This window comes from Limulus polyphemus, unplaced genomic scaffold, assembly GCF_000517525.1.
Source record: "Limulus polyphemus unplaced genomic scaffold, Limulus_polyphemus-2.1.2 Scaffold3656, whole genome shotgun sequence".
Classification (NCBI taxonomy): domain Eukaryota; kingdom Metazoa; phylum Arthropoda; class Merostomata; order Xiphosura; family Limulidae; genus Limulus; species Limulus polyphemus.
The window spans coordinates 17,951-45,432 of record NW_013669266.1 but is presented as its reverse complement, the minus strand read 5'-3'; the positions used below and the strand labels follow the sequence as shown (position 1 = coordinate 45,432).

Genomic DNA, 27,482 nt, shown 5'->3' with positions numbered 1-27,482 from the left:
CAAAATGCAGGATTTTGGGTCGCCCCCCCCCCCCTTTCTTGGCTTCGATTATTTTCAGGATTTTTAGGAAAGGGACACTTTCATCTCTGCACTAACCCTAAATATTTTTACTTGGTAACTTCTCATATAAAAATTATGATATTGGCTCTTTTTTTTTTTTTTGTAGAGAAAACATGTAATTATTAATTTTGTATATTAGTGCAGAAACACCATTTTTCAGACTTTGTCTACTTGCATTTTGAATCCTTTGCACCACTTTCCGCTTGAAAATTGCAATTACTTAATCAAATTTGGAAGGAAAAGCTACATTCCAAAAATGCTAAGTTTACCAGGCATCTTTAACATAAAACATAATATTAATTTAATAAATATAGAAATATTTTTTCAAAATTATTTGGATTCAGTATGTTAAAATTATGAAGTTATTATATGATAATGTTCTTGAGCAGGTAGTTTTTATTGTATAATGTCTTATTTTTTATTTTTTTTTGCTGCTTCTGTTATTTGTTTTGCAAGTTAAAACATTACATCAGTACCTAAAGCATATTGTATTGATAATTATATATATAAATATTTTGGTGTGAAAGTCATGTTGCTTTTGTATATTTTGTAGATTATCACTCTGGATTGTCCTAGTGCCTTAGTATGGAACAATATTGGGGAAGGAAAGTCTCACTCTATCTTGAATGGATCTCCACTGGACTTGCTGCCTTGTAGTCCATCTAGTCTTCCAATGCCTCCAAGGCCTTACAACCCACAGGTATAAGCAGGATTGAACATTTTATTTTTAAAATTCTAGGCTTTATTTGAAAGACAGATATAACTTCCCCAAAAGGGGGCCGAAGGCCAACTGAGGGGTCATTTATTTTAAACACTCACACCATTGTACAGTAGTGTGTTGTCTGTCAGTCAGTCAGTAGACACTAAAATGGAGTCACGTAAGGGATGCTTAACGTTGCAATTTGTACTATATGATGTCAGTAAAACATGAGCATGCCATGAATCATGAGAAGAATTACACCCTCTGTAGGTTACAACACAGCACAACATGTGAACTTCAAAAGCAAGAAATAAAAATATTTGTTACTCTTAATTTTGGTTTTATTTATTCTTGAAACAGAACACTTTCTGGGACCCTGCGGAAGTATATCTAGTGTACATGTGATTATAAGTTAACAAATCTCTATATTTAATATACTTTATGTTTACCACATTTTAATTTACTTGGGTTTTGAGGTATGGTTTTATGGACTATACATTTTTTTATTAATAAAAAACTGTATCTAACTTGACCAATTGAAGGCAACATTCAATCAGTTTCATACTTAGATTTCTTGAACTTCGGTGTAAAGATTATGATCTTGAAGTCTTAAAATAAAAATCTTTAATTTTAAAACATTTCTAATAATCCTTTTAAGATAAGACAGGAACTTCGACAGGCAGAACAGCAAATCCGAAAGAGAAGTCAGGCTGCTGAAGCTAGATGGTCGCACGACAGATGGCATCAAACTGCTGCAGGTATAATCAATTCACTTGAAAAATTAATTGATCTGGAATTAATGTTTAATTGCAAATGGTTTTTTATTACTAATATTTTTACAGAGAATAAGTCTTTATAGCATCTTTGCATAAACTTTCTGAAAAAGAAAAAAAACCTAAGCAACACTCAGGAAAATGCATGTTCTAACATTCCAACACTACACAATATAACATACTTCTTGTAATTCCCTATCATTCAAATTCAAGAAAGTCTCGGGCTTCTTGAAAAACAGATCCATTTTTCTTCATCTTGATTTTTTTCCAAGCTCAAAAATATAACTATCATTATGGTGAATAAACCTAGCCAAGCTTTGCAGATCGTTTCAACAAAAATAAATTTTATATTGATAATGAAAAAGGGCTTCCATTTGCTCCATATTTTGATCAGTAGGGTTATTCTATTAATGATCTGCTGATTTTTGATATTGAAAATGGATTTAAATTTAAAGCAGATAGATAAAAGAAATTTATTAGCATTCTTGTGACATTAAACTTAACTGAAAGATTTTTTTTCTCTTTATTTGTGAATGAGATCTTTTCTCTGCTTCTGCCTCTTTCTTGCTTAATTACTTTTTTATATTTGTATACATATGTTTCTGTCTTGTTTATTTACTTACACTGGAATTAACACTTGTACCTGTCTAACATTATGACATATTTTACAACAACATGCATATCTCATAAAACTACCTGATGTTATTTAACCCTCCTATCACAATAAATGTGCAAACTTTCAAATGTTAAGTGCTACACCTGCATACCATATTTCAAATATTAAGTAAAAGAATAATTCTGTCTCTATTTTAAAAAAGTTTAACTCAAAATTACTTTAGAATTTACATTTTGTAACATCTACTTGTGTAATTAACAGGGAAAAAGAAAGTGTTCCAATTTTCATCTCCATGCAGCTTTGAGGAATCTTTCTCTAAAATAATACATTTATTGATATTTAGAATTTTTTCTTTCCATCCCAAAGTATAGGTTTGTATTTACCTGGAAATTAAAAGCCTTTGAAGTTATGATTCAGTTCTTGCTTCTCATATGATTTTCCTTCTCTGTTAGTGATTTTATTACTATAGTCTTTCATTGCTACCATTTTATGATGACACAACATGTGCTCTGAACAATTACTAAAGATACTCAGCTTTGAAAATAGGTAATGTTTAAATATGATTGGATAGAGTACATTATGAGCTAGCTACATCAGTATAGAGTAAATAAAGGGATTTCTTAAAATACTGACTAAGCAGATCTCCTGTAGGGGTGAACATAGGATTTTATTGGAAGCAACATTTATACATAAATCTGGAAATTTTTATAGTTTTTACATGATTTTGTTCCTGAAAAAAATTTTTTTTTTTACATTATTTCTGTTTGAAAGTTACAGAAATTTCCTCTTGTAAGCTTAGCTAGGTTTATTGAGTACAGTATGTGATGGCAAAATATTCTGATGACTCATATTCATTTATTGTTAAATTTATCATATCAAAACAAGTAAAAGAAATGGTTATAATTATGTATTGAAAAGAAACTATATTTATCAGACACAAAAACATTGTTAGCAAAAAATCATGGTACCTAGCTTGACGACAGTTGTTAATAATTTTTTTTATGATTTATAGCTGGAAGTGTGATTACTGCAACTGATAAAATATATTGATAAATATCAAGCAAGTTGGAATTCACTGGTTACATAAAATAGATCATTCTCATCAATGATAATAAAATTTTAAATTCCTAGAAGCAAGAATGTATTTTTAATGTTTTTCAGAACAATGTCTCTCAACATATCTTGGAAATTCACACCATAAAAATGATAGAAAAACTCAATCAAATTATATTTTTTCTGGTATGGAAAGGGTTAAGTTCATTTGACTCTTCAGTTTTAGTTTTACTTGTTATATTTCATTGTTTTTTCACAAAAGGAGGTCTAGTTTTAGAAAAAGATTCAGTTTGTTAAGTTTCTATAATTATGACTCAGCTGCTTTTGTGATCTTTTATGCTTTTGACAGTATATTTCTTTTAGTTCAATGTAAAATCTAATTGCGTATAGAAGTGTAAGTCCAAACAGACTATTTAATGCTATCTTTTGGTCACTACTAGACAGGTATGTGAAGCAGTTTATTTTTCATTGTCAGCTTATGTTTGCTCCCTATTCTCTCACTAAGTGAAGTGTATAACAACTTCCATATTATCATTATTAAGATTATTGTGAGAAAAGTGTTAAAACTAAGTCGGTTGCTTCTAGGTTTGTATGGTCTGTTAGATACAGTTCTACATCACGTTATATGACTCAATGCTTTATTCAACTTAAGGAGAATTCCTAGTGTTAAGTACTACAAAACCCCATTATAATATGTTTAACCAGTTTTTAGCTATATGGTTAAAATATATTAATGTATATATATCACCTTTACAGGTACTACCATCACAAGAGTCTTGAATGCTCTGGATGCCTTGGATAGACATAGTTTTGATAAAGTAGAATCTGGAAACTCTTTGGACACTTTATATAGCAAGGTGTTTCCTCAGAGCTTTAGTAAGGAACGTACTACTATTGGAGAAGTTCTTTTACAGGATGAACCTGTAATCAAACTACTGTGTGAGTGGGCTGTTACCACCAATCGTACAGGAGAGCATCGAGCAGTGGTGGTAGCAAAATTATTAGAGAAGCGACAAACTGATTTCACAACTGAGGTATATATAAACATTTAGATTTGTATTAGTTAATTTGTCTATATTCACTGATTCTTTTATCCATTATAGGATTTTAGTTAATTTCTGTATAATAAATTTATTATGTTGAGAATTTGATTGGCTTGCATTTAAATACAGGATTGTTTTTTAGTGAAATTGTGCTCTTATGTGTGGTACACAGCATAATTTATTGAGCCTCACTTTCATAGTAAGATCTGATTACAGAGTTTTACATACATATACACACACACACACACACACACACACACACACACAGAAAATTCTAATATTATAAATATACATATGATTGGTCTGAAATTCATACATATCCTTGTTGGTTTCAGAAATTTGGAGACTTAGAGATGATGGATGAAAAAGACTCCCAAGACTCTGGTGGGATGGTTCCTGTTGGTTTGCCACTCTATCAAAATTTGTTAGTGGATTTTCTTGATACTCAAGCTCCTGTAATAGGTAAGAGTTACTTTCAAATATGTGTAGCAATGCTGCTGTTTTAGTCCATGGTTTGCCTTGTTGTTCTTGTGGTCTGTACTGATGATAGTGTTATAAGAACAGTCATGATAATTCCACATGACAAAAATTAAGTAGTATATTTGAATTGTTGTAAAAAAAAGTAAAAGTTTTGCATCCCTTGTAATTATGTATATATATATATATATACTTCAAATTTTGATTAGTTAGATAATAAAATTTCATAAAAAACACATTAATTGATTGAGTATATTATTTTGTTTAGTTGTTTTGTTGAGATTAAAGCTTTTGCTTTCTTACATTATTTTTCATTTGCAATCTTCTTTTACACACATTACTTTCAAAGTAAAATACAAATGACCTAAACCTTTTTTTTGTATGTTGTTTCAGATGAAAAGATGTCACAAGAAAGCAAGATTGGTTTTTCTAATTTGGTTTTACTGTTTGCTGAACTTATTCGATATGATGTTTTTTCCCATGATGCATACATGTGTACTCTTATATCACGAGGAAGTTTTGCTGAGCCTCCTGGAATGCAACCAGGATTGTTGGGAGTTTTGGTGCCCGGAGCAGGAAGAAACGTAACAGCATTGGAGCCTCCTCTTACAGGTTTCATGGCAACTCCATCTAGGGGTTTTTCACCTGGTCCTGGCAGCACAGGAGGGCTTGGGTTTGTAGGAAGTGACTCTACCCGACAGCAAGACCCCTTACCCATGTTTGATCCCGTGAGCAATAGGCCTAATACAAACAGGCATGAGGTATAGGAACACAGTGTTGATGAAAAAAATTATCTAAGTTAGCCAACATAAAATACAAGGTTGTTTTGATAATTGATATTAGATTGTATTTAAAGCTCATCAGCAAAGATCTAGTTTGTCTTTTAGATAAACATTTTTATATTATTTGAGTGCTTGAAACTAAGAGTTGTGTAAAAAAACATTCATTACATTACATTATTATTATAATTAAAGCGCACGTCATTATCATTTAAGTATGTATTTCTTTCAGTTTAAACCACATTTAGATGTTAAGGATACTGTTTATGCAAACTGTAAAGGGGGAATAAAGCTTGAATGCTTAAGAAATGTAACTACCTGCTTCATTTAAAGTTGTGTGAGCCTGTGTAGTCTGTATTTTCTTGTATTTCCCATCAATGTATTCTTCAACATAAATAAATGTTGAAAATTTGAAACATCTAAAGTAACCTAGAACTACTCTTGATGTTTTATTGTGTGAGTTGTTTTTATTAACATTTCTTGTTGACAGGGGTCATGGGATGCCCCCACAGACCTTGATGATGCTCACATAGATGCAGATCTTGACCAGATTCTTCAGAACATCAAAGAAGGTCAGCAGAACATGAGTGACCAGCCAGGTAACTGCAATTATTTCTGTAGTGATTGTTGATTTGATAACTGTTTGGCTCAGTATATCTGTTCTCTGTCAGTTTTTTGGCCATCACAAAATATTGTTTAGTAAACATGACTATAGGCTTAAGTTTACACGTAATTGCTTGTTTTAAAAGATATTGTCCTGCTAATTTAAAAAAAAAAGTATTACAATCATTTTATCATCAGGCTCATATTTGTCATTGAATTTGAAAGATTTTAATGATACTCAGACAACAGCTTTTTTTTTTTGAAATGTTTGGTAGAATATCATTCCTTTAATGTTTTTTAATCATTTCTCTTTGTCTATGGCCAATGTGACTGTTAGAAACAGATATATACTTTTTTTATGTGACACTTGTTTACAAGTACTTATTCTTTTTGCTTACTTTTACAACTTCTTTATCTGGCTTTAACAAACTTATGAATAACCTTTTGAAAATCTAAGAAGCTTTCATATATTATTTGGATAGAACTTTTTAGTGCATGGTTTTGTTGTCGACAGAGATTTGGTCACAATATATCCAGTAGTTATCTAGAGTTATAAAGTTTTTGATAGTTTTAAAACAGATTTTATCATTGAAAATTATGAAAAATAAGCCTTGTGGCAATACATTAATTCTGTCATAGTCTTAAGTTACTATTTCAACATATTTCCCTATTAAAATGGAAAAAAAAAAGTCAGGAACTGCCTTTATGTAAAGTCTTTCTCCAATGCAATAATTTTTTAATATGTTTTAATAGTAACACTTAAATGGGCTTGGACTGGCCCAGTAATTAGATTGCTGGACTGTGAATCTGAGGGTCAGTAGTTCTTGTGCTGTTATAAGAATGATGGTCAAATCCACTATTCAGTAAGAGTAGTACAAACTCTACAGTGAGTGCTGTTGACTAGTTGCCTTCCCTCTAGTCTTTTAATTCAAAATGAGGATGCAGATAGCCCTTGTGTAGCTGTGTGCAACTATCAGAAGCAGATTTTTTAGAACATATTTTCATTTAAAAAAAAAATTGGGAACTGTTTTTATGTGAAGTTTTGTTGTAATATGGTAATTTTTTTTTGCTTTTCAAATCGCTGCTTACACCATATTTTGCTCATAAAATAGAAAAAAAAATCAGGAACTGTTTTTATATGAATCCTTGCTGCAATATGGTTATTCTGTTATAGTTTTTTCAAATCACTGTTTATACTATATTTTGCTCCTAAAATAAAAAAAATCAGGAACTAGGTTTATGAGAAGACACCTCGTCCTGAAAAATAGCTTGATGTAACCGTTGATGTATTGAAAAAATGTTTTTAAACAGATGTAATGTTTTTTTATAATGTAATGTTGAAAATAAGTTAGAATAACATCCACTGTTAGATATCATGCAACAAACCAAGTGGAATTGGTTTATTATGAAAAAACTATATCTTTGACTAAAAACAAAAAACATTACAGTGTGGAAACATTTAGGAGTTTTTTAAGATGACATAAAGTTTAATTTGCAATTTAGGCCAGTTATTTAGAAATAAAAAAATGTCATATTAAGCTTATTAACTTAAAATAACTGTATTCATATTCTCAGATTGGTGGTTAATGTTGCTAGATAGCAGCAAAAGTGCTAAGGTATGCATAGCAATGAAAATTAATTCTACCAAACACCATCTGATGAGTTAAGATTAGAGTCAACAGTCTGTTTTAGTATATTTTGAGGATTCTAATTGGCAAGATAATGCTACTATGACTGTCATATTTCAAGCATTGCAGTACAGTTTGAAGTATCAAACACCTATATAAAGTTCTGCAGAATAAACTTTTCTTTTCTGTTAAATTAAAATCTGTATGTTTCATACGTAAGTTACTTGGTGAAACTTTGAATAAGAATAAATATTTGTAAAGACTAAGACTCCTTGATTAGGATTAAGCAACTATATATAAAAATAATAATTTAGAGCAGTTCCACCCAGGAATGAAGGGATAAGTAAAACAAGGCATATAGTTTTTAGAAAAAATATATATATGTGCATGTGATGTTTTAAAGTAAAGGATTTATTGTTTCTAGAAATACTTTTTATTTTAAGGTTTAATATATTTATTTATGTCAAACACTTTAATTTCTTATACTTCCAGTAAACTGTACGTAGAATTTTAAGCTGTGCTATCATAATTTTCTGATGTAGGGGCTGCTTCATGGTGCTTGTTGTATAATGTCTCGTTACTGTAGAAAGTGCTAACATTTCTTATTGGCCCAGACTGCTGTTCTGTAATGGTAATATCATCTGGTATATAGTACATTGAGATAATGCTCCTGTATGGTATCTCTTTTCACATCTTGCAGTAGTATATAAGAAGTTTGTTGTTTGAAAGTTAGCACATCTGCAAGCAGAGTTTGCAATAGTACCAGCAGTACCAGGTTGCTGGGACGGTACTTGAGCATCTGTAATCATGTGACTTGAGCGGTTAGAAATTCAACTATTTCTCCCAGTGTGTTCTCGTGGGAAATTTTTTCCACATCAGACCAAATTGTCAATTATCTGTAAGTCAACATGGTATGATAACTATGGCAATGAATCAGTTGAAATCTAGGCTTTCTATTGGTTATAAATTTAATCGGAGTTAACCTCAAAAAAATCTATTGGCAAATGGTAAAGTACATCATGTCAGAGGTAGGCGTGGAAAGTGGTTTCTGAATTTTTATTGATTGCTCTTTAGCCCCATAAGATTGAAGCATATACAAATATAGCTTCAGAATATGGATGCCAAAATTATAGAAAATATTTTTATGTTACGTTTCTTAGTTTTCTAGGGGGTGAACAAAACAAGTCCAAAAGAGGATACGGCTCAAGAACAAATATTTAAATTCTCACACTAGGGGAATTTGAGGTTGTTTTTAAATATTTCCTTATATAATTAAGAACCTAAAACTTATATAATATAAAAATTTGATTTTTTATCTATGGTTTGATGTCAAGTTTGTTCGTATACCATGATAATTAAGTAGTTTAATTAAATTTTGAATGTAACTCACTAAAACGTTATGACGTGCAGTTTCACTTGTCCGCATGCTAAGGGTTAATCATGCATGCACCTACCTAATGTGCAGTCAGTCACGTAGGCACATTCACGTTCTCTTCCAGAGCATGGGAGTCACCAGTTTCCTTTATTTCATGCTATTGCCAATTTTCACAGTGGGATTCGCTTATCGACTGAAGTATGAACTCAAAATTACCACATCAAACATTTATAATCCTGTGAAAAGCAAAGCTGAAATACCAGAGGAGGCATTTGGTAAAAATTCTGAAGATGAGACATGTGATAACAGATATTATTTTCAACATATGATACATTATATACTAGTTCTGATACTAACGACCCAATACTGGTACTGACTGCAAACCCTGCCTGTAAGGTCACTGTCATAACATCTTCTTGTTCTTAAGGAGTTTACTGCTAGTTGTTAAAACATGTCCTGGTTGTCCTTTAAACATTTCTACAGCTTGCTAGTCTGTTGCATAGTAGCTCTTATTAGATCTTTTGAGAGGATACATGTTGTTTAACTTAGCGGAGTTGCTAATTTGTAGCTATCATCATATCTCCTGGTAGGATACAAGGTGTTTAATTTAGCGGAGTTGCTAATTTGTAGCTATCATCATATCTCCTGGTAGGATACAAGGTGTTTAATTTAGCGGAGTTGCTAATTTGTAGCTATCATCATATCTCCTGGTAGGATACAAGGTGTTTAATTTAGCAGAGTTGCTACTTTATAGTTTTCATTACATATCTTGGTAGGATACAAGGTGTTTAATTTAGAAGAGTTCGTGTGTGTGTATAAGGTGTCATACAACTGGTAGGATACAAGGTGTTTAATTTAGCAGAGTTGCTACTTTATAGTTGTCATTACATATCTTGGTAGGATACAAGGTGTTTAATTTAGAAGAGCTCGTGTGTGTGGTAGCTGTCATACAACTGGTAGGATACAAGGTGTTTAATTTAGAAGAGCTCGTGTGTGTGGTAGCTGTCATACAACTGGTAGGATACAAGGCGTTTAAATTAGCAGAGCTCGTGTGTGGTAGCTGTCATACAACTGGTAGGATACAAGGTATGTAAGTCAGCAGAGTTTGTGTGTGGGGGTAGCTGTCATACAACTGGTAGGATACAAGGTGTTTAAATTAGAAGAGCTCATGTGTGTGGTAGCTGTCATACAACTGGTAGGATACAAGGTGTTTAATTTAGAAGAGCTCGTGTGTGTGGTAGCTGTCATACAACTCGTAGGATACAAGGTGTTTAATTTAGAAAAGCTCATGTGTGTGGTAGTTATCATACAACTGGTAGGATACAAGGTATGTAAGTCAGCAGAGTTTGTGTGTGGGGGTAGCTGTCATACAACTGGTACGATACAAGGCGTTTAAATTAGCAGAGGTCATGTGTGTGGTAGCTGTCATACAACTGGTAGGATACAAGGCGTTTAAGTTAGCAGAGTTTGTACGTGTGTTAGCTGTCATACATCTGGTAGGATACAGTGTATTTATGTTAGCAGAGTTTGTGTGTGTGTTTAGCTGTCATTAGACCTTTTGGTAGGATACAGTATATTTCTATATCAGATGTGAAAATAGTGCTGTATAATATCTGTTATAGTTTATCAATGTAAGATATCTGATGTTCATAAGCTAGTAAGAATGTTGCTAAATATTGTGTGCTTCTTGCCTGATAGAATAATTTTATATTAATGGTTTTTGTTATAGAAAGTACCAATTTCCTGCTGAAGCTAAGGAAGATTGAAATTGTTTTTTTTTTCATCTAAAAAGATAAAATGCTGCAATAATTATGTAAAGCATGTTTAACAAAGTATGGTGAATGGCCATAGTGTAAGACTGTTTAGAGGGTTAAAACATTATATAAAATACACATAAAGTCAGTTTTACCATGATACAGTATGTTAGCCTGTTAGTACCTTTTCACTTGTGAAAAATGGTAATTGTTTTTCATGTTTGTTCTCAATAATATAAATTAAGTTCTCTGTCTATACTTGTGCATGACATCTGATCCATCCTTTTGCATGAGACTTTCCCTGACTTCTGTTAATGTTTTTAAGTTTTCACTGGCATGTCTCGGGGATAGGTTTTAACTTCTATGCTTCCTCTGACTGTTCTACTAAACTTATGTCCCTGGGACTACTAGATCTTCTACTTCCAGATTCAGTGGGGTCAGACAGGGGAGACGATGCTACTCCACTCACTGCTTCCACCCCTCTTGGGCACCCTCCAACTGCAACGGCTCCTGGTGTCAGTAGTGACAGTGCCGCGGGGAATGGCACTACTTCCATGCCATCTCGACCAGAGAACTTCCGTCACTTGCTTTACACGACCCACTTTCCTCTACCACAGGATGAAGCATCATCACATGACTGTAATCAAAGACATATCCTCTTATACGGGGTGGGAAAGGCCCGTGATGAAGCCCGCCATGCACTGAAGAAAGTGTCAAAAGAAATAATGAAGCTGTTTAGCAAGAAGTCTTGCATGGACATGGCAGATGGAGGCAAGGTTAAGAAACATACCAAAGAAGGATTCAATTTTGAAGCTGTAACTGCTCGTTTTCAATCACTCTCATATTTTGACCAACACGTAGTGACACAGTCCTGTGCATCTTCAGTGGTTGAGATGTTAAATGGATTTGCTAATGGTAACTCAAACTATCTTCCTCTTGTAGAGTATGTGTCTTTCCTTTTCGACCTGATGGAAATTGCTCTTAGTATCCATGGGCTTATTGAATTCTGTCTACAGGTGAGTCTTTTGTTCTGAAATTTGAATAAATTGTGATTTTTAAAAAACACTAAAAATTGTTCAGCTCTACTTTGAACTGTATTTTTGAAGTTTTAGTTATTTGAATTGTAAAATAAAGTTAGAATGAATTTATTTTGAAGCAAGCCTTTTCCAATTCAAAGGTGTTAGTAATATATTTTTATAGCTTTAGTGTAAAAGTTATGAAAATATCACTACAATTTCTAAAGTTTGAGTAATATCAACTGTAGAGCATGAGCAAGTTTGTGATCTCCAATTCTTTTTACCAACTTTATTTCACCATATATTGTGGTTTGAAAATGTGATGAAATTGTAATATGTAATTTAAATTATTGTGTCTATAATCATAGAATATTAACTTATAAATGCCATATCTTCTTATATCAAAATAGCTAAGGAAAGTACCCTTAAAAATATTCATATTGTATTGAAGTATTTAAATGTAAAGCACTTTTTTAATTTGGATTTACTAATACAATACAAAAAACTTACAGAAGTAAGAGTTGGTATGTAGATTACTTATTGATCTCTAATTTGTCTACTAATCCTTACAGTCATTCATATATATTTATTCCATTAAATCCAATCCCAATAAAAATAAGAGAGGAATAAATTGGATATGAAAATATATTGACTAGTTTATTATGTGTTTTCAGTTATTGAAAGAGCTAGCTGATGTGGAAACCCAACTTGTTCAAAAGGGTTCTTTATTAGCAGGAACGTATGCTACATCCATGAGTCTGTACATTGTTGGAATTTTATATCGTTATCATTGTTGGTTACTTGTATCACAGGAACAGACCATTTCTGCTTTTGAAGGGTAATACAAGTTTTTTTTTTATTATTAATTATGTCTTGGAATTTAATTTTTATGAAGTATAAATACATTTTTATACAGTACTGTAAAAGAATTAAAATACTACGTGCGTACAATAGACAAGCATTTATCAAATTAAATGGTTTTTATTTTAAGTTTTTGCATAAAGTGTGCTATAAAGTAATTGCAGTAAAAGTAATTCTTAATTCTTTGAAGTCACAAAAAAATTCAACTTTTTAGCAATGGCATTGTGTAGCTAATGTGTTATTTGCTTTAGGTTTTGTTACAGATGTTTCTTTTAAATGTTTTTTAATTTGAATACTTAAAGATAATTATCTAGTTAGTTCTGTGACAGGGAGTTTGGACAGTAAAAAAGTGTAGTATTGGCTTACAGTACTGAAGAGGATCCCACCATAAAAATTCTGAAATGCAAAAGTCTAGCACGTACACACAAAAATTTATACCTCTAAACCTCAAACAAAAATATATATACACAAATATGCATACCCTTTTAACCTCAAACCATCAGTCACACACACACACATATGGTAACAAATGCATCTAAATGAATGCAACAATATTATTATATTGCTTTTGTCTACAGTAAGAGCCCAATAATGTTTGAATACTGCTTCTAGAAAGATTATGTAACATAAAAGTTACAAAACACTTTTAACTGTTTTAAATATGTATGTATGTGTTAAACATAATTTTAGTTCATGACAACATTGATGTAAGTCATAATTTTTTTATGAGCTTGTGCCTGAATATTCAACATGCTGCACTGTAAAATCCTAATGGTAACTTATTAGAAACCATAAAATGCATAAATAAAGATGCAGCGAGAGATTATATGTGGATGTGGTATATGCCATTATTAACAAAGCTGAGCTGCCAATGCATTGTAGTGGTTGTGTTCACTATTAAATGAATGCAAAATCAGAAAAAGTTATATTCTGCTTTTATGTGTGTTTTTTGCAAAAGGGGGTCGCATTTAGATTTTTTGAGCAATCTTCTTCTTGGGTAAGAAGTTTAATTCAAAGATTCAACACTCCTGTGATGTTAATTTATTGTTATTTCAAAGATAAAGTTCACAACCCCGTGCATGAGTGATAAGGTTTTATCCTACTTATGTTATTATTTGGTGTCTGTTACAATGTTTGTACCTCAAGATGCCACACTTAATCAAAACAACATTTTTAATTAAAAAAAAAAGTTTTACACACTTTAAGCTGTTTTATTCTACATTATAATGGTACTAACTTATAGTAGCATTATATTAGTGACCAATTGTTTTATATTTTCAATATTAGCTAATCATTTTCAGTTGAATTTCTTTTTATAGATTATGCAGAATCATAAAGCAACTAAATAGCCCAACAGACTGTACATCAGCAGAACGATGTATATTGTGCTATCTCTATGACATGTATACCTCTTGTAGCAGCTATTTAAAGGTAAAACTTTTTTATTGGAGTAATTTATATCAAAGCTTTTAGGCTGTCACTATATAGATAAAACTATGTTATTTTTTGAGGCTGTGGAATAAAATTGATGTACATATAACATTCTAGATTTTCCTGGATTCTCTAAAAAAAAAGCTAGTAAGTAAATTTTATTTGTTATTTAAAGCTTCTAATCTTATTGTAAAAGCACAACAACAAAGTAGAAATTTCTTAAGTTAACAAAGGAATTAAAATAAGATACCTTATGTCTGTTATGACTAAAAGCTTTTCTTCTTGTTTATTTTAAATAATTTAAACTACTTCTGAGAATAAATACTTCAGAAGGTTTACAGAAAGCAAAGTTTTTTGTTTTTGTCAAAACCATAAAGAATAACTGTAAATCACAGTAGAAACATCACTTTAATTTTATTTTTAAATGTTACTACTAAACATACCACAAAAATGCTGTTTAGACTTGAAATTATTTTACAGTATTATGTAATGCACTCAAAGAATTTGCACTTGTCACCTTTTTTAACTTCAAGTAATTTCATGTTCTCTTAACTTTTGAAAATGTTTTTATTTTAAGTTAAAGTCAAGTGATTAAAATTTTTAAGTTCTAGGAGAAAAACAAACACTTATATAAAAAAAAAGGTGGGGTAATCATACTTTATAAGAATGATTTTCATATGTTAATATAATGGTGTGTTGCTACAGGTGAAGCTGTGTTACCACAGGCAGTATGGTTAGCATCTATATAGCTGATCATTCAACATGGCAACCCTCTCACCACCACACACATAGGTAGAGCAAATGTCAACAAGCTGTACATGGACCAATTAACAATGTACAAGACAATTCAAACATACCTGTGTAATCAAAAGAACAATGTATGTCAGTCAGTATGTGTGTGTATGTGCTAGCTCACATAGACAACCAATATTCTTATTGACTAATCATACAGGGATACTTTCACATTTATACGAGTGCAAGAGTGAACAACATTTAACATGCATTGTTCTGTACGAGTGCAAAACTTTGAGATTTATAAAATTAACTTTCAAGACAGTTATTTCAATAACATAAATACACGAGGAAACACATTAAGTTAATTCTTTACATTTCTTTGTCTTATAAATAACATTAATACCATTATATCTCAATACAAATTCCAACAGCTGCCTAAAAATTTACAATTAAGCCTAACGTTTAAATATGCTTCTTACAGGAACCACGAGTTTACATGCTGTATTATCTATGACAATCCGCCTTAATAGTCACTGCCACAATTTCATTCATTTTCAATTGCATGAAAGAAAATAAATTACAGGTTTCAGGTGATATGCAAATATAATTTAGATGCATATATACACACACAAGAAATATAAAAAAAAAAGACTACAGTTGGTTTTTACATTTCTTGATGCCATAAATTAAAAAAATTATTGTATTATAACTATTATATGTTTCCAACTATCTTGATACAGGTGCCAAAAAATAGACATTTAGGCCTAAAGTTTAGATATGCTTCGTACGTGAAGAACAAGTTTATCTGCTAGGGGAATAAAATATTACACCATTTTCATTATTGGTGGAAGTAGACCTGACACTTTGTTGATACTTTAAGGGAGAGTAAAAAAGAGTTGATACCATTATGAAAGGAATAAGAAAAATAAGTGAAATAGCAACTTATGAAGACAGTTGATTTTTACATTTCCTGATAACATAATTTTAAAATTCTCTATCTTATAACATTGCTTTAACAAATGTTTGATCAAGAAAAAAACCTCAACATCTTGGTCAAAGGTGGCAATTATCCACAAAGACAAGATGTTTATACAAAAAATGTTGTCTAGAGAGATATTTCGTTTATAGGCATTCCATGTTTTTACACTTTACTTTAAATCTAAATACAACTCCATATTCTGCTTAGTAGGTTTTTGTTTCATTCATGTCCAACTACATAATACAACAATAGCATTATTTAAAGGATATAACTACTTAAAACATATACCCTTCTCATGTATATAGTATTCCACTTAATTATGCTGCATGTGTGGCTCGTGTATATGTCAGTACACTCTTTGTATGCAGGGGGTGGAGGATTTTATCCCATCTATATTCTTTTTTTTATTCCCGTAGACAGTGTTTTGATAGTCAAATAATTAGTACATACATTACACAAAGCATGAGTTTATCCTCTAGTTTTGCCCTTATAAAGAAACATAAGCCACAAGTGCACCAGCTATTTCTCAAATATGTTAGGGGAAGAAATATAAACTATTGAAAACTATTTTGAAAAAGCTTTGCACTTGATATTTGGAAGTTTATTGCAACATTCCATAAACCTGGTTGTACTTGAATGTCTGTGATGACAAACGAGCAACTTGCTACAGATCAAGAGGTGACAATGACATTCGAATATGGTAAAGGAAATGTAAAGAACGTTTTTTCATTACTTTATGTTTGCCACAGGTTTCTCTTAAGTGGGCCATTTAAAGACCATGTAGAACACAGAGAGCAAGAAAGTTTATTGACACAAATCATGCAAGATGATCTTCCTACACTGTATGGCCAGAATACCATGAAAGTACGGTTACATCAAGATAAGGTGTTAAGTCATAGGTCAAGGCCATGGTAACATGCCTACACACCAAGTAGAATGAAACTGATGATTGCACTATCCTCCTCTTTTCCAACATATCTGTAAAGTCGCATCATTCTGCATCCATGGGCTTTTTGTGCATTTGGCTTACTTAAACATTCTTGCACAATGGAGATTTTTTGGAAAGACTGTCATAATATGATCTTGCTGTCCCTTGTAGGAGTTTTTACAAAGAAAAATGTAGTGCATAATCCTGGCCACCAGATTTAGCATGACTGACAATAGAGGAATTAATTCCAAGGGCAGCAAAATACCGTAATCAATGTTTTTAAAGTGCAATTAATTCTCAATATGATATCATTTATTTGTTTTTAGTTAGTTTTTGTTAATTTGTTATTACAAAGTATTTAAAAAAACAAAATTCATTGATAATATTGGTTTTTAATTGGAAGCACTCTGCAACCTACATCATATGGTAGATAGTGTGGAAAATGAAACCACAAATATTTCTGATAGAAATAGTTGGATTGCAGATTTTGTGCAATGCTTTTAAATTGGAGATGAAAAAATGTAACTTTCTTTTTTCTATAGTCTAAAGTACCAGACCTGTTCAGCAACATGTATCCCAAAGTTAAACAGTCTCTGTATAGCTCTCATAAACCATCAGCTCTCAATCTTTTGTGGAACACTACTTATATGATAGAGTATATTAACAATCCAAGGTATGTGGAAGCACGCAGTATGTTTTAAATAATGTTTTTTCATCAAAATATGCCTATAAAGAACCATTTTTTAAAAAAATTGATCCTAAAATAAACTAAAAGCTGTTAAGTTTCATCAAAAGTGTATTTACTTAAATATTAGTTGAGATGTTGAAAAATTCTATCCATTTGAAAAGAGGGTTAAAACAATTTTAAAACTTTGTTTTTTACTTAGGACCCAGTTAATATTATTCTTACTTTTTTATGAGTATTCTAATTAATTTTGATTTATTTTGAGAATATAGCAGTAAACTTAGATTAATTTTTTTGTAGATTGTGCACTTTTAGTTTGAATTTGTTAATACTATATTATGCTCATGTCTGTTTGCCCTGTTAATATATTGTTGTGGAGATGTTTGTTAACTTTTAAAACATGAATTTCTGGAATGGTGCCAAACTGGAGCAACAGTGTCAGGCTTGGTTACCATTAAGTAAAATACTTAACTCTGCTGTTATAAAAAATTATGTAATATTAAAATATCTTTTATTAAATTAAAAAGATAACTTTTTTTTTCTCAGTGACTGTAGTTTAAAATATTAATATTCTTCCTAATTTCTTATAAATGTTCAAATGAATTTTGGGTTATATTTAGAATACAACAGTTATGTTGGATTGACTTGCTTAGTTTGTGTAGTTATATATCTAGCTGTAAAGCTAGACTGAGCTTGTTTGTTTGCCTTGTTGTTATGGTGTCAAACAGCAGTTAGCATACTTGATCTCCTATATTGAAAGCACAGTCTCCTTATTTACATAGAAACTTGGTGAAAAAATACTTTATATAATTATAATTGTTATGTAAAAATAAATAACTTAATATCTGTGGGGGTTTTGAGTCCATTTTACTTCACCATATAGTAATCTAAATCAATTTAGGTTTGTGAATAAAGTTATAACATTCCGTTGAATTGTTGAGCTTTGAATAGGCGAAACAGCAGTCCACAGCAGAGGCTATGGCCAATCAATGAATGTCTTAGGCCTCTATTCATAGATTCTCTTTTCAATTTCACCTCTGGTGGAAAAAAAAAGAAATCTTTTAACACCTATATATACAAATTGATTAATAATTAATGAAGTAACATATAAACAAAAAATAGCAGCAGGTTGCTGCTGCTGCTGCTGCCCAGTTACCTCCTTGCGATTGGTGGTTTGAAATTATTAATGGTGCCACACTGCATGGACTGCTTACTGAAAGATATGCTGGGACATGACTCCATAATAGAAGGAAGGAGAGCCTGTGCTTTGATTGGTGCTAAAAACTCCTTTAGTGTGCAACCATAATTTATGAAATGATGGCAGAGTTCAGATAATCAAATGTATTTTTACATATTTCATAGTTTGAATGCTTTTAGCTAGAAAGATGTAGCAACACATGATTTATAATTTGTTAAATGTTTAATGTCACTGGAAATAAGCTTTATACCCAATATTAGAAAATGGAGCTTTGACATCTATTTATCATTGTTTTTTTTTAATACATTGTTTTCTGATGTTATTAAAGATTAAAAATATTGTTAAGTGATACCAGGCATAAGAACATGGTAAATAAGTAGCTACAGTTTTTTTAATCTTCAAAGCAAGTACTTGTGTCTGGCATTTTTATTTCTGAGATTTTGCTAGGCACTACATTTTTTTTTTGTTTACTAAAACAGTAATTACAAGTAAAACTGTACTATATTAGTGAAAGGCTTTTTCTTATTTTGAGTCTCATTTTTAAAACAAGGGTTACATGAGTATTTGCAAAACATACTCTTATTTTAAAGAAAGTAAAACTGTGTACTGACTCCCCTTGAAACAGCATTTTTAGGAATGGCTGAGAATACCCCGAAATCATGTTATGTCTCTGATATTAAGCATGCAACACTGGTATAAGGCTGCCCTCACTGCTTTTACTGATTATATTCCATTGAAATACCATGAACAATAAAGATGTTAAGCCACCTTTATCAAATATTAATTCTTAAGTATAGGCTTAATGACAAATCAATTCTAGTTCATATGATATATCATTAGACACCTGAGTTTAAAAAAATAACTTATTTTATTACAATGATTTTGTCCTGTCATAGCTAAAATATTAAAAATTGCAAATATCCTGTTTTATAGAATGCTAAATACAAAAAATAAGATCTTTGAGTTATGAGTAATGACAGTAATTTATCACATATTTAGTGTCTAGAGTCACTTGATGAGATATGATGCATCTCCCAAGAACTTCTCATACATGTAGGCTACTCTGTTTGGTAAATCTGTTCTTTTTTCAAGGAATTCGTCAACCACTTTAGTGGTGAAGGCTGGTATTATTATCCATTAAGCTGAAGTAGGCCAATTTCACCAGCACATAGCAGTACAGAGGGCTGTTGGATGTATCTCTGTAAAGTTTAGCAGTAGTGGTACTGTTTTGTTGCACAAAGTATATATATGTACTGATACTTTTTCTAATCCACATCACACTTCCACCAGTACTATAAACATACTATATGCAGGTAGGAGTTGGTTCTAGATTTTCTCAAAATTACCATACGTCTGTTATCTGGTTGCAGAGTGAAGCTAAAGTAACACATTTGTAAAATGAAAAGTCTCCATATGTTTTGATATCAAAGCAGGTGAACTTTGCTACAAATGGAATGCCTCACCGCGCGTGTGTCTCGTACATCATGACTTTTTGTAGTCTGTTTCTAACTATATATGTACTAACACATCATCTTTTTGTAGCTTCAAATACCTGATTCACTCTTGAAGTGGGTACCCTATGATTGTGGTGAGGTAGAATCACCAGACAGTGATCACCTGTTTTTGTTTGTTCAGTTTTCAAACAACTGTATTATTAGTTCCACATTCTGCTGATGATACTTTGAAACACTTGTAGCTGGTTTGCAACAGTCTGCTATAATTGGTAGTTCCTATTCATCCAGTGTTCTCTACTTGAAAAAAATCCTGATTCATGAACAGTTGGAGCATTTTAAACTCTGATTTCTTTCAGAATGACAAATGTGAAAAGGCTGTGTCAGACACTTATATATTGCCTAGGCTAATTGACGATTTATCTTCCATTTTAGAGAGCATGACTGATCATCGGACACCTGATTTGCATAATGTGTTGTTTAATAGCAAATTATGTAGCTCTGTTACTAGTTTTACTTTTAATCTTTATTCATTATATTTGTTTTTTAAGCGAAAACCATTCTCAGGTGGTAAAGCTTAAAGTTTCATGTCACTATCTATATTATTAGAATGAAAGTGGATCCTCTTCAAGTAAAGCAGCTGAACGAGAATCCACCTAACCGGTATAGTTTTGTCTGTAATGCTGTCCATGCTATCTCTATAGCCAGAGATGCTGATAGGTATGATGTTAAGCCAAGTTTCTTTAGTTTTTATTTATCTAACCATTTCAGGAGGGCTAAATTTGAGATTGGGCTACCTGTTATATATTCCTTACCAATTTTGTTGAAGTAACTTTTTTGAAAGATAAAGTGTATACAGCACTTTACTTATCTATTAAACCACTTACATTGTGTATGATAAAAAAGGGTAAATCTAGTTTTTCTTTTGTGCAAAATTACTTTCACAAGTGATATTACTTGGATTTTAGGACATCTGTTACATTCTTTAATTTTTAAACTAACTGAAATTCTAGGTTTAAAAGCAGCATAGTGTTCCATTAAAATTATATTTTGTTAGGTTGTGTAGCTGAGAAGCCTGACAAGCTGTTATATTTCTAATTTTTAACTTTTTTATAACAGAAATATACATTTTTTATAAGTGCAAAACAGTAACATGTATGCATTCATAATGATTATTTTTTTTTTACTTTCATTCAATGATTCTGGTATTAGTTTTTAATGGATTATTGATGGTCATTTTCAAAACATCATAAAAGTGTATTAAGTAAGATCAGGTGATGGATTTTAGTCCTTGATGATACTAATATTTTTAAAACATTACAATTCCTATAATTTTCAGTAGTATAAATTTTTCACAAAATTTAATTAGGCTTTTTTTTATACTGGTATCAGTGGAATGAAATACATTGTAATTTTTGTATCCAGGATATCCTGTTTCAAGTTATTCTAGACTTAAAATGTTGTAAAGCCAAAAATAAATGGCCACCTGTGAAGTTTGTTATTAGTTATGATACTATTTCATTATAGTTCTTGTAAAGTACAAAATGTTGATAAGTTAATAGTCTTACCTGGATCAGAGAACACCTTTCAGGTGTTGTGTACACACATGCATATCAATTTTAAAAATTTTAAGTAAAAATAACAATTGAAACTAAATTAAAAAGATATTTCATAACTGATATTTTGTCATTATGTAATATTTGTTAAGTGTCATTTACAAAGAAAAATGTAAAAATGTTCCCACTTTCATTTCCACTCCATGCCTTTAAATAATGCATTTATCAATTGTTTAAAAAATTTTCTCGACATCCCAAAGTACGGGTTTATATCTTTGAGAAACTATCATACCTTGAAAACATAATGATTCGTATCCTGTTTTTCATGATTTCCCTGCTTTGTTAGTAATTTTATCAGTACAATACAACCCTTCATTTTTATCCTTTTATGATATTACAAATTGTGGTGATACACAATTCAACACTTTATTGCAGATGCCATATTAGTCATTCTAATTATTATACAATTGTTTATAAAAAAATTAATCCTTTAGGCACTTACTTCTTTTTGATCATATCATGCTCAAAATCATTGGATAATCCAGGTTCAGAGCCAGAATCATTGTCAGCTTGCATAAGTTCAATTGTCTCTCCAAGTGTGAAAACACTGGAGTGATTTGATGCCATTTTTGGGTCTGTTTTATCATAAAAATTAAACAATTTTCAACTGTAAATAATACCAATTTTGGATATGAATTGGCAGCCGAAATTGTTCTCTGTGCAGATTAGGCTTTGTCTATTAATTTTATGTGCTTGATATGCATTTATAGTGGAAAATTTGAACCACTTTATGTGGTTACTATACAGTGATTGGTGCATTTAAAAGGTTAAGTTATAAAAATATTTCATTCAGCTAAAGCTTCTAATAAAAAATATATATGTCTAATTCTTTTCAATATTGCACTTATATTCACGTAATGAAGAAACTAATTAAAAAGTATGAATGTAAAATATGTATATAAACACCGTAATTGAAATAATGAAAATATTTTTCTTGTTTTGTAAAGTTATTGCTTATGTAACATCATTTAATTCATTAAATATTTATGTAACATAAAAAAATGCATAAAGATATCAGGTATTTAAAAAGATATGTTTTTACATTATTCCAATGTTTTTGGTTCTCTTGGAGAATATTGTGAACGAAAGGTATAAAATCGATGCTACCATTGTATTTCTAAAAGTTTTACCAATGTAACGACATAGGTATTGTAGGTATAGACTCAAGCTGACAGTCGCATGGCTATGTCCTTTACTGATATAACCTCACTAGTAAGCATGGAGTCAAGCTAGCAGTTATTTCTGTCTTATTTACATAAGAACTTTAATGATAATAGTTATGAAGTCAGATTATTTTATTACATTTATTATCATAATTCTTTATATTTATTTATTGTTTGTTCTATCTTAAATTGTAATCATATATTGTTCAAACAGATGTGCATATTGCAGTCTTTATCTGTAACTTATTATCTTGTATATACTTGCTATTATTAGCCCAGTTTTTAATATAGATATTGAATGCATGATTATTAGTATATCATGGTATTTTTAGCTTTTTTTTCTGTACTAGTTATTTCACCTATGTGACAGGTATTTTGATTGGTTACATTATCTTGGAAGTGATTAGTTCTTTTAAACTCCTACAGGTTGAACGAGGTTTCTATTTTATGTGCTGAATTGACAGCCAGCTGTAGTTCCCTGAGTGCTGAGTGGCTTGGTGTACTGAAGGCGTTGTGTTGTTCTTCCAATCATGGATGTGGATTTATTGATGTTCTGACACAAGTTGATGTAAGATTTTTTTTTTGTTAATTTTAATGTTCAGTTTTTGCTTTAAGACTTTTAAAAAATATTCAACATTTTCTTATTAATTGTTTGTGGAACAATGTAATAGGGGAAAAACATATATATAATTTTATGTTTTGCATTTCTAACTCTAGGTTGGAGATCTGTCTATTCATGATAACTTGGCAGTTTTTACTTCAATTCTGGTGGCTCGACGATGTTTTTCTCTTCAGGATTTTGTTGTCCATGTTGCTCTTCCTTCCTTATTGTCTGCATCTCCAGGTAGTTAAATAGTTTGTAGTACTCTTGTACATTTTAGTCTGTTTTGTGTGATAAGCCTGGATGGTAAATGTTTTTGATGTTATTCCAGCTATTATTCAAGAAAATAGATATACTCAAATGTCTGTATTTCATCTAGAAATAATATACTAATGTATTTACAAGAAGACCACACTATGTTTAATAATGCATCTCTTTTTCTGAAATGCAAACACTGATTTTTTTTTTTTACAAATTTCTTAATAAGAGAAGAGAATTTGGATCTACTTCAGATGGGCTAAAGGTAACTAATACTGATAAATCTACAAGAAAATAAAACATATTATGGTTTTTTTTTACTTTAGCTGGAAATGGTGACCAGGATGCTGAATCTGGAGCACGTCTTGCTTGTCATCTTCTTCTTCGTTTGTTTCGGACAGTGGACTTGCCTCAACCAGGATCTGGTGGTGTTGGCTGGATGTACCACTCAGGCACCTCACCAGGCCCAACTCTATCAGGAGCACCTGCCCCTCGCCCACTGTTTCTTATTAAACTTCCATGTGACCGCCATCTTCTTTGTGCAGCCAGGAACAGCATGCAAGCAGAACCTGTACTGGCTGTATTGAAGGCTATTCTTGTGTTAGGTTTGTGAATTTGTGATCAATACCATGGTGAAGTTGTAGTTTTATTATGCTATAAGTTTACATTATTATTATATAGTAATTAGATAAATTATAGACTACATTGAGAAAATAGAGCTTTCTGGAATATCAGAGATTAGATATTAAGGTTAATTCTTTATAATCCATTGTGAAGTGCATTTGAGACAAGAACCAGATTTTTGTTATATTTATGAGAATAATGGTCTTGCTGTGGTAATACATTGTGCAAAGAAATACTTTTTTTGATTGAAAGAGTTTCATTAACTTTTTTTAGTTGCATTTTTCATGTGTTCCAATGCTACATAAGTATTTACAACAGTTACAAAATATAGAAAATATAATATATCAAAAGTCAAGAAGAGAAAACTTTTCAGCTGCTTAAATACCTTTTTTTTTGTTTGAGCAAGTGTGATTGAACTGTAAATTAAGGTTATATGTAATATTTTTCTAAGGTGGTTAGGACGCTCGACTCGCAATCTGCGGGTCGCGGGTTCGCATCCTCGTCCCACCAAACATGCTCGCCCTTTCAGCCGTGGGGGGCGTTATAATGTGACGGTCAATCCCACTATTCGTTGCTAAAAGAGTAGCCCAAGAGTTGGCGGTGGGTGGTGTTGACTAGCTGCCTTCCCTCTAGTCTTACACTGCTAAATTAGGGACGGCTAGCGCAGATAGCCCTCGTGTAGCTTTGCGCGAAATTCAATACAAACAAACAAACAATATTTTTCTTAAAGAATAATTAGTAATTAACTGGTGAATTTGATTATACTAAAAATGTTTCATGTTTTATGTGATAATATACTTAAGTATTGTAGTATCTCTGAAGGTGATGCTACTGGTCACAGTGCTGAGGCCAGATCGAAGAATGATCATGGACAGAGCAAGAGAGAACTGTCTATTACAGACATTTTGGGAAACATGGATGACTCAGACTTTGATCCATTGCCGTAAGTGTTTGCTCATCCAGGAGATATTCCTGTTGAATTATTGTGTGGTATAAGAAATTTGTATCTGTAAACCATGTGGTATAACAACAGATAATATCTTAACCTGTTTGTAACTGTATGTTATGTTGCAGTTTCTTTAGAAAGTCTCACAAGCAATTAGACTGTAATATTTCTGATGTTTCAAATTGTTAATCAATTTTAAGATTATGCTCAAAAAATACACCCAAGTATTAATTTGTATATTTTTTTATGTATTTCTCTTCAAACTTGGCTTCTTCGGCCACCCTTTATAAACAAATACTGCTGAGGGATACACATGAAAGAAAAGCTTGACTTTAATGGCTGTTGACTTTATTGTATGCTGCCCTTCAACTCAACTGGTTTATCTTTATAATAGATTCCTGTCACAAAGACACAGGGCTTTTATAATTAAATTTGCAATTTTTTTTCTTTTCTTTTATATATAGCTTTATATGATTTTATTTAACTATATAAACTATATTTAAAATTTTTTTAATAATAACTAGTAATAGTAATAGAAAATAATGAGACATTTGTGAAGATATAAATAACATATAAGCTGTTAAGAAAAAACAAACAAACCTGAAACCATTGCCACAGCTTTATTTTCTACTTCCTAAACATTTGGTTTTACAGTCAGTATTCCATTTGCTTTTCAAGAATATTTTACCACTTATCTACCATTTCTGAACTGATTGATATGGACATCATATTCGTTGGCCTATAGATGAATAATTTTGAATTTTCTGATTATTTTTGTTAATTATAATATTATAACTTGAATTTTCAGAAATCTTTATCTGTGCTGTACCCTTTCCAATGTTTTTTGTGTATAGCTGGCCTTTTTTTGTTGGTATTGTATTAAATGCTGAGTGTTTTTTTTCTTTGTTGTAGTCTATAGTAGATAGTTTAGGTTATCTTCACTGAGAATATTTGACTTTTATGTCCCATTAGACTCAATTACTGTATATTTTAGCTCTTGAATTTTATGTACATATATATACTGTATATATTTTTTTAACACATACATATTCTATATATTTAATTTTTGTGACATCCAGTAGTGTAATGAATTGGTAAAATTTATGGAAATTCGTATTTGAAATTTAGAAAACATGCGTATAATAGCAGACTTCTAGATTTAATTGTTGTTTAAAAGTTAATTCATATATTTTTAGACCAACTGTGAGTAGGCTGCAGGGCGTGAACTTTGGCTCTAGTGGAGGAGGGATGGAAAGTGCAGGTTTAAATGAATTTGCTCGTCACACTCTCCAGCAGATATGTTCTCAGGACTGGGTACATGAGCGGTGTTTGAGGGATCCAGAGAAATTATGTACACAAGATCATCTGTTGGACCCAATTGTCTCCAATCAACAGGTATGTGGGGAATCAAACCTATTGTCACTCAACAGGTATGTGAAATATTATTGAATGTTTTGTCTCCAGCCGATAGGTATACTTAGAATAATAAGAATAAATATGAAGCCTAATAATCTATCATTGCATTCACCACTTGTCATGGAATTATACTGGTTTCTGTGAATTTTTTTGAATTTTGAACAACTTGTCTGCCAAATAATTAAGAAGAATAAATTAGTAGCATCAGTGCTACTTATTCTTCAAATACTATATAAACAAGTATAGAAAAAAACTTTTCAAAAAAGGAAGTAAATGTAGGAATGGGTAATATCAGTCTTTGAAAAACAGTTCAATATTCACTCAGACAAGAGTAAACCAAGATTTGGTAGCAGTTTCTGTTAATTAACTACCTTTCTTGTAGTTATCAGTTTAAAATTATGGGCAGCTATGAGCATATAGTCCCCTGTAGCTTTGTGCAATAATTCTAAAACAAACAACATGGATTAAATTCATTGTTTTATTTACAAGCCAACAGGTATTCCAATTTTAAATTGAAACTGTCTGTTCATTCTTAAGCTGGTATTGACTGTTATGCAGTTTAGTAAATAGACATTATTCAAAGAACAACAAAACAATGAAAACAGATGTAAACTATTACGAGTCCTTGGCTGTTCATGATAAACAACTATAATTTTCTGTTAAAATCTGTAGTTATGCTCGAAAGAAAAAAGGTTGTTTTATATTTTTTATGT

General features: G+C 31.3%; 1 protein-coding gene across 1 annotated transcript in view; it reads left to right on the top strand.

The window, feature by feature from the left end:
• Positions 1 to 27,482, top strand: part of LOC106469784 (mediator of RNA polymerase II transcription subunit 12-like protein) — a 62,509-nt gene that overhangs the window by 18,220 nt on the left and 16,807 nt on the right. Inside the window, exons 10-25 of the mRNA XM_022398342.1 lie at positions 614 to 760; positions 1,419 to 1,518; positions 3,959 to 4,236; positions 4,581 to 4,707; positions 5,116 to 5,483; positions 5,992 to 6,100; positions 11,273 to 11,877; positions 12,552 to 12,715; positions 14,058 to 14,169; positions 17,354 to 17,484; positions 20,755 to 20,865; positions 23,351 to 23,492; positions 23,642 to 23,768; positions 24,110 to 24,388; positions 25,230 to 25,350; positions 26,550 to 26,748. Of these exons, the coding sequence (XP_022254050.1) occupies positions 614 to 760; positions 1,419 to 1,518; positions 3,959 to 4,236; positions 4,581 to 4,707; positions 5,116 to 5,483; positions 5,992 to 6,100; positions 11,273 to 11,877; positions 12,552 to 12,715; positions 14,058 to 14,169; positions 17,354 to 17,484; positions 20,755 to 20,865; positions 23,351 to 23,492; positions 23,642 to 23,768; positions 24,110 to 24,388; positions 25,230 to 25,350; positions 26,550 to 26,748 (3,120 nt within the window). The remainder of the gene's footprint in view (positions 1 to 613; positions 761 to 1,418; positions 1,519 to 3,958; positions 4,237 to 4,580; positions 4,708 to 5,115; positions 5,484 to 5,991; positions 6,101 to 11,272; positions 11,878 to 12,551; positions 12,716 to 14,057; positions 14,170 to 17,353; positions 17,485 to 20,754; positions 20,866 to 23,350; positions 23,493 to 23,641; positions 23,769 to 24,109; positions 24,389 to 25,229; positions 25,351 to 26,549; positions 26,749 to 27,482) is intronic.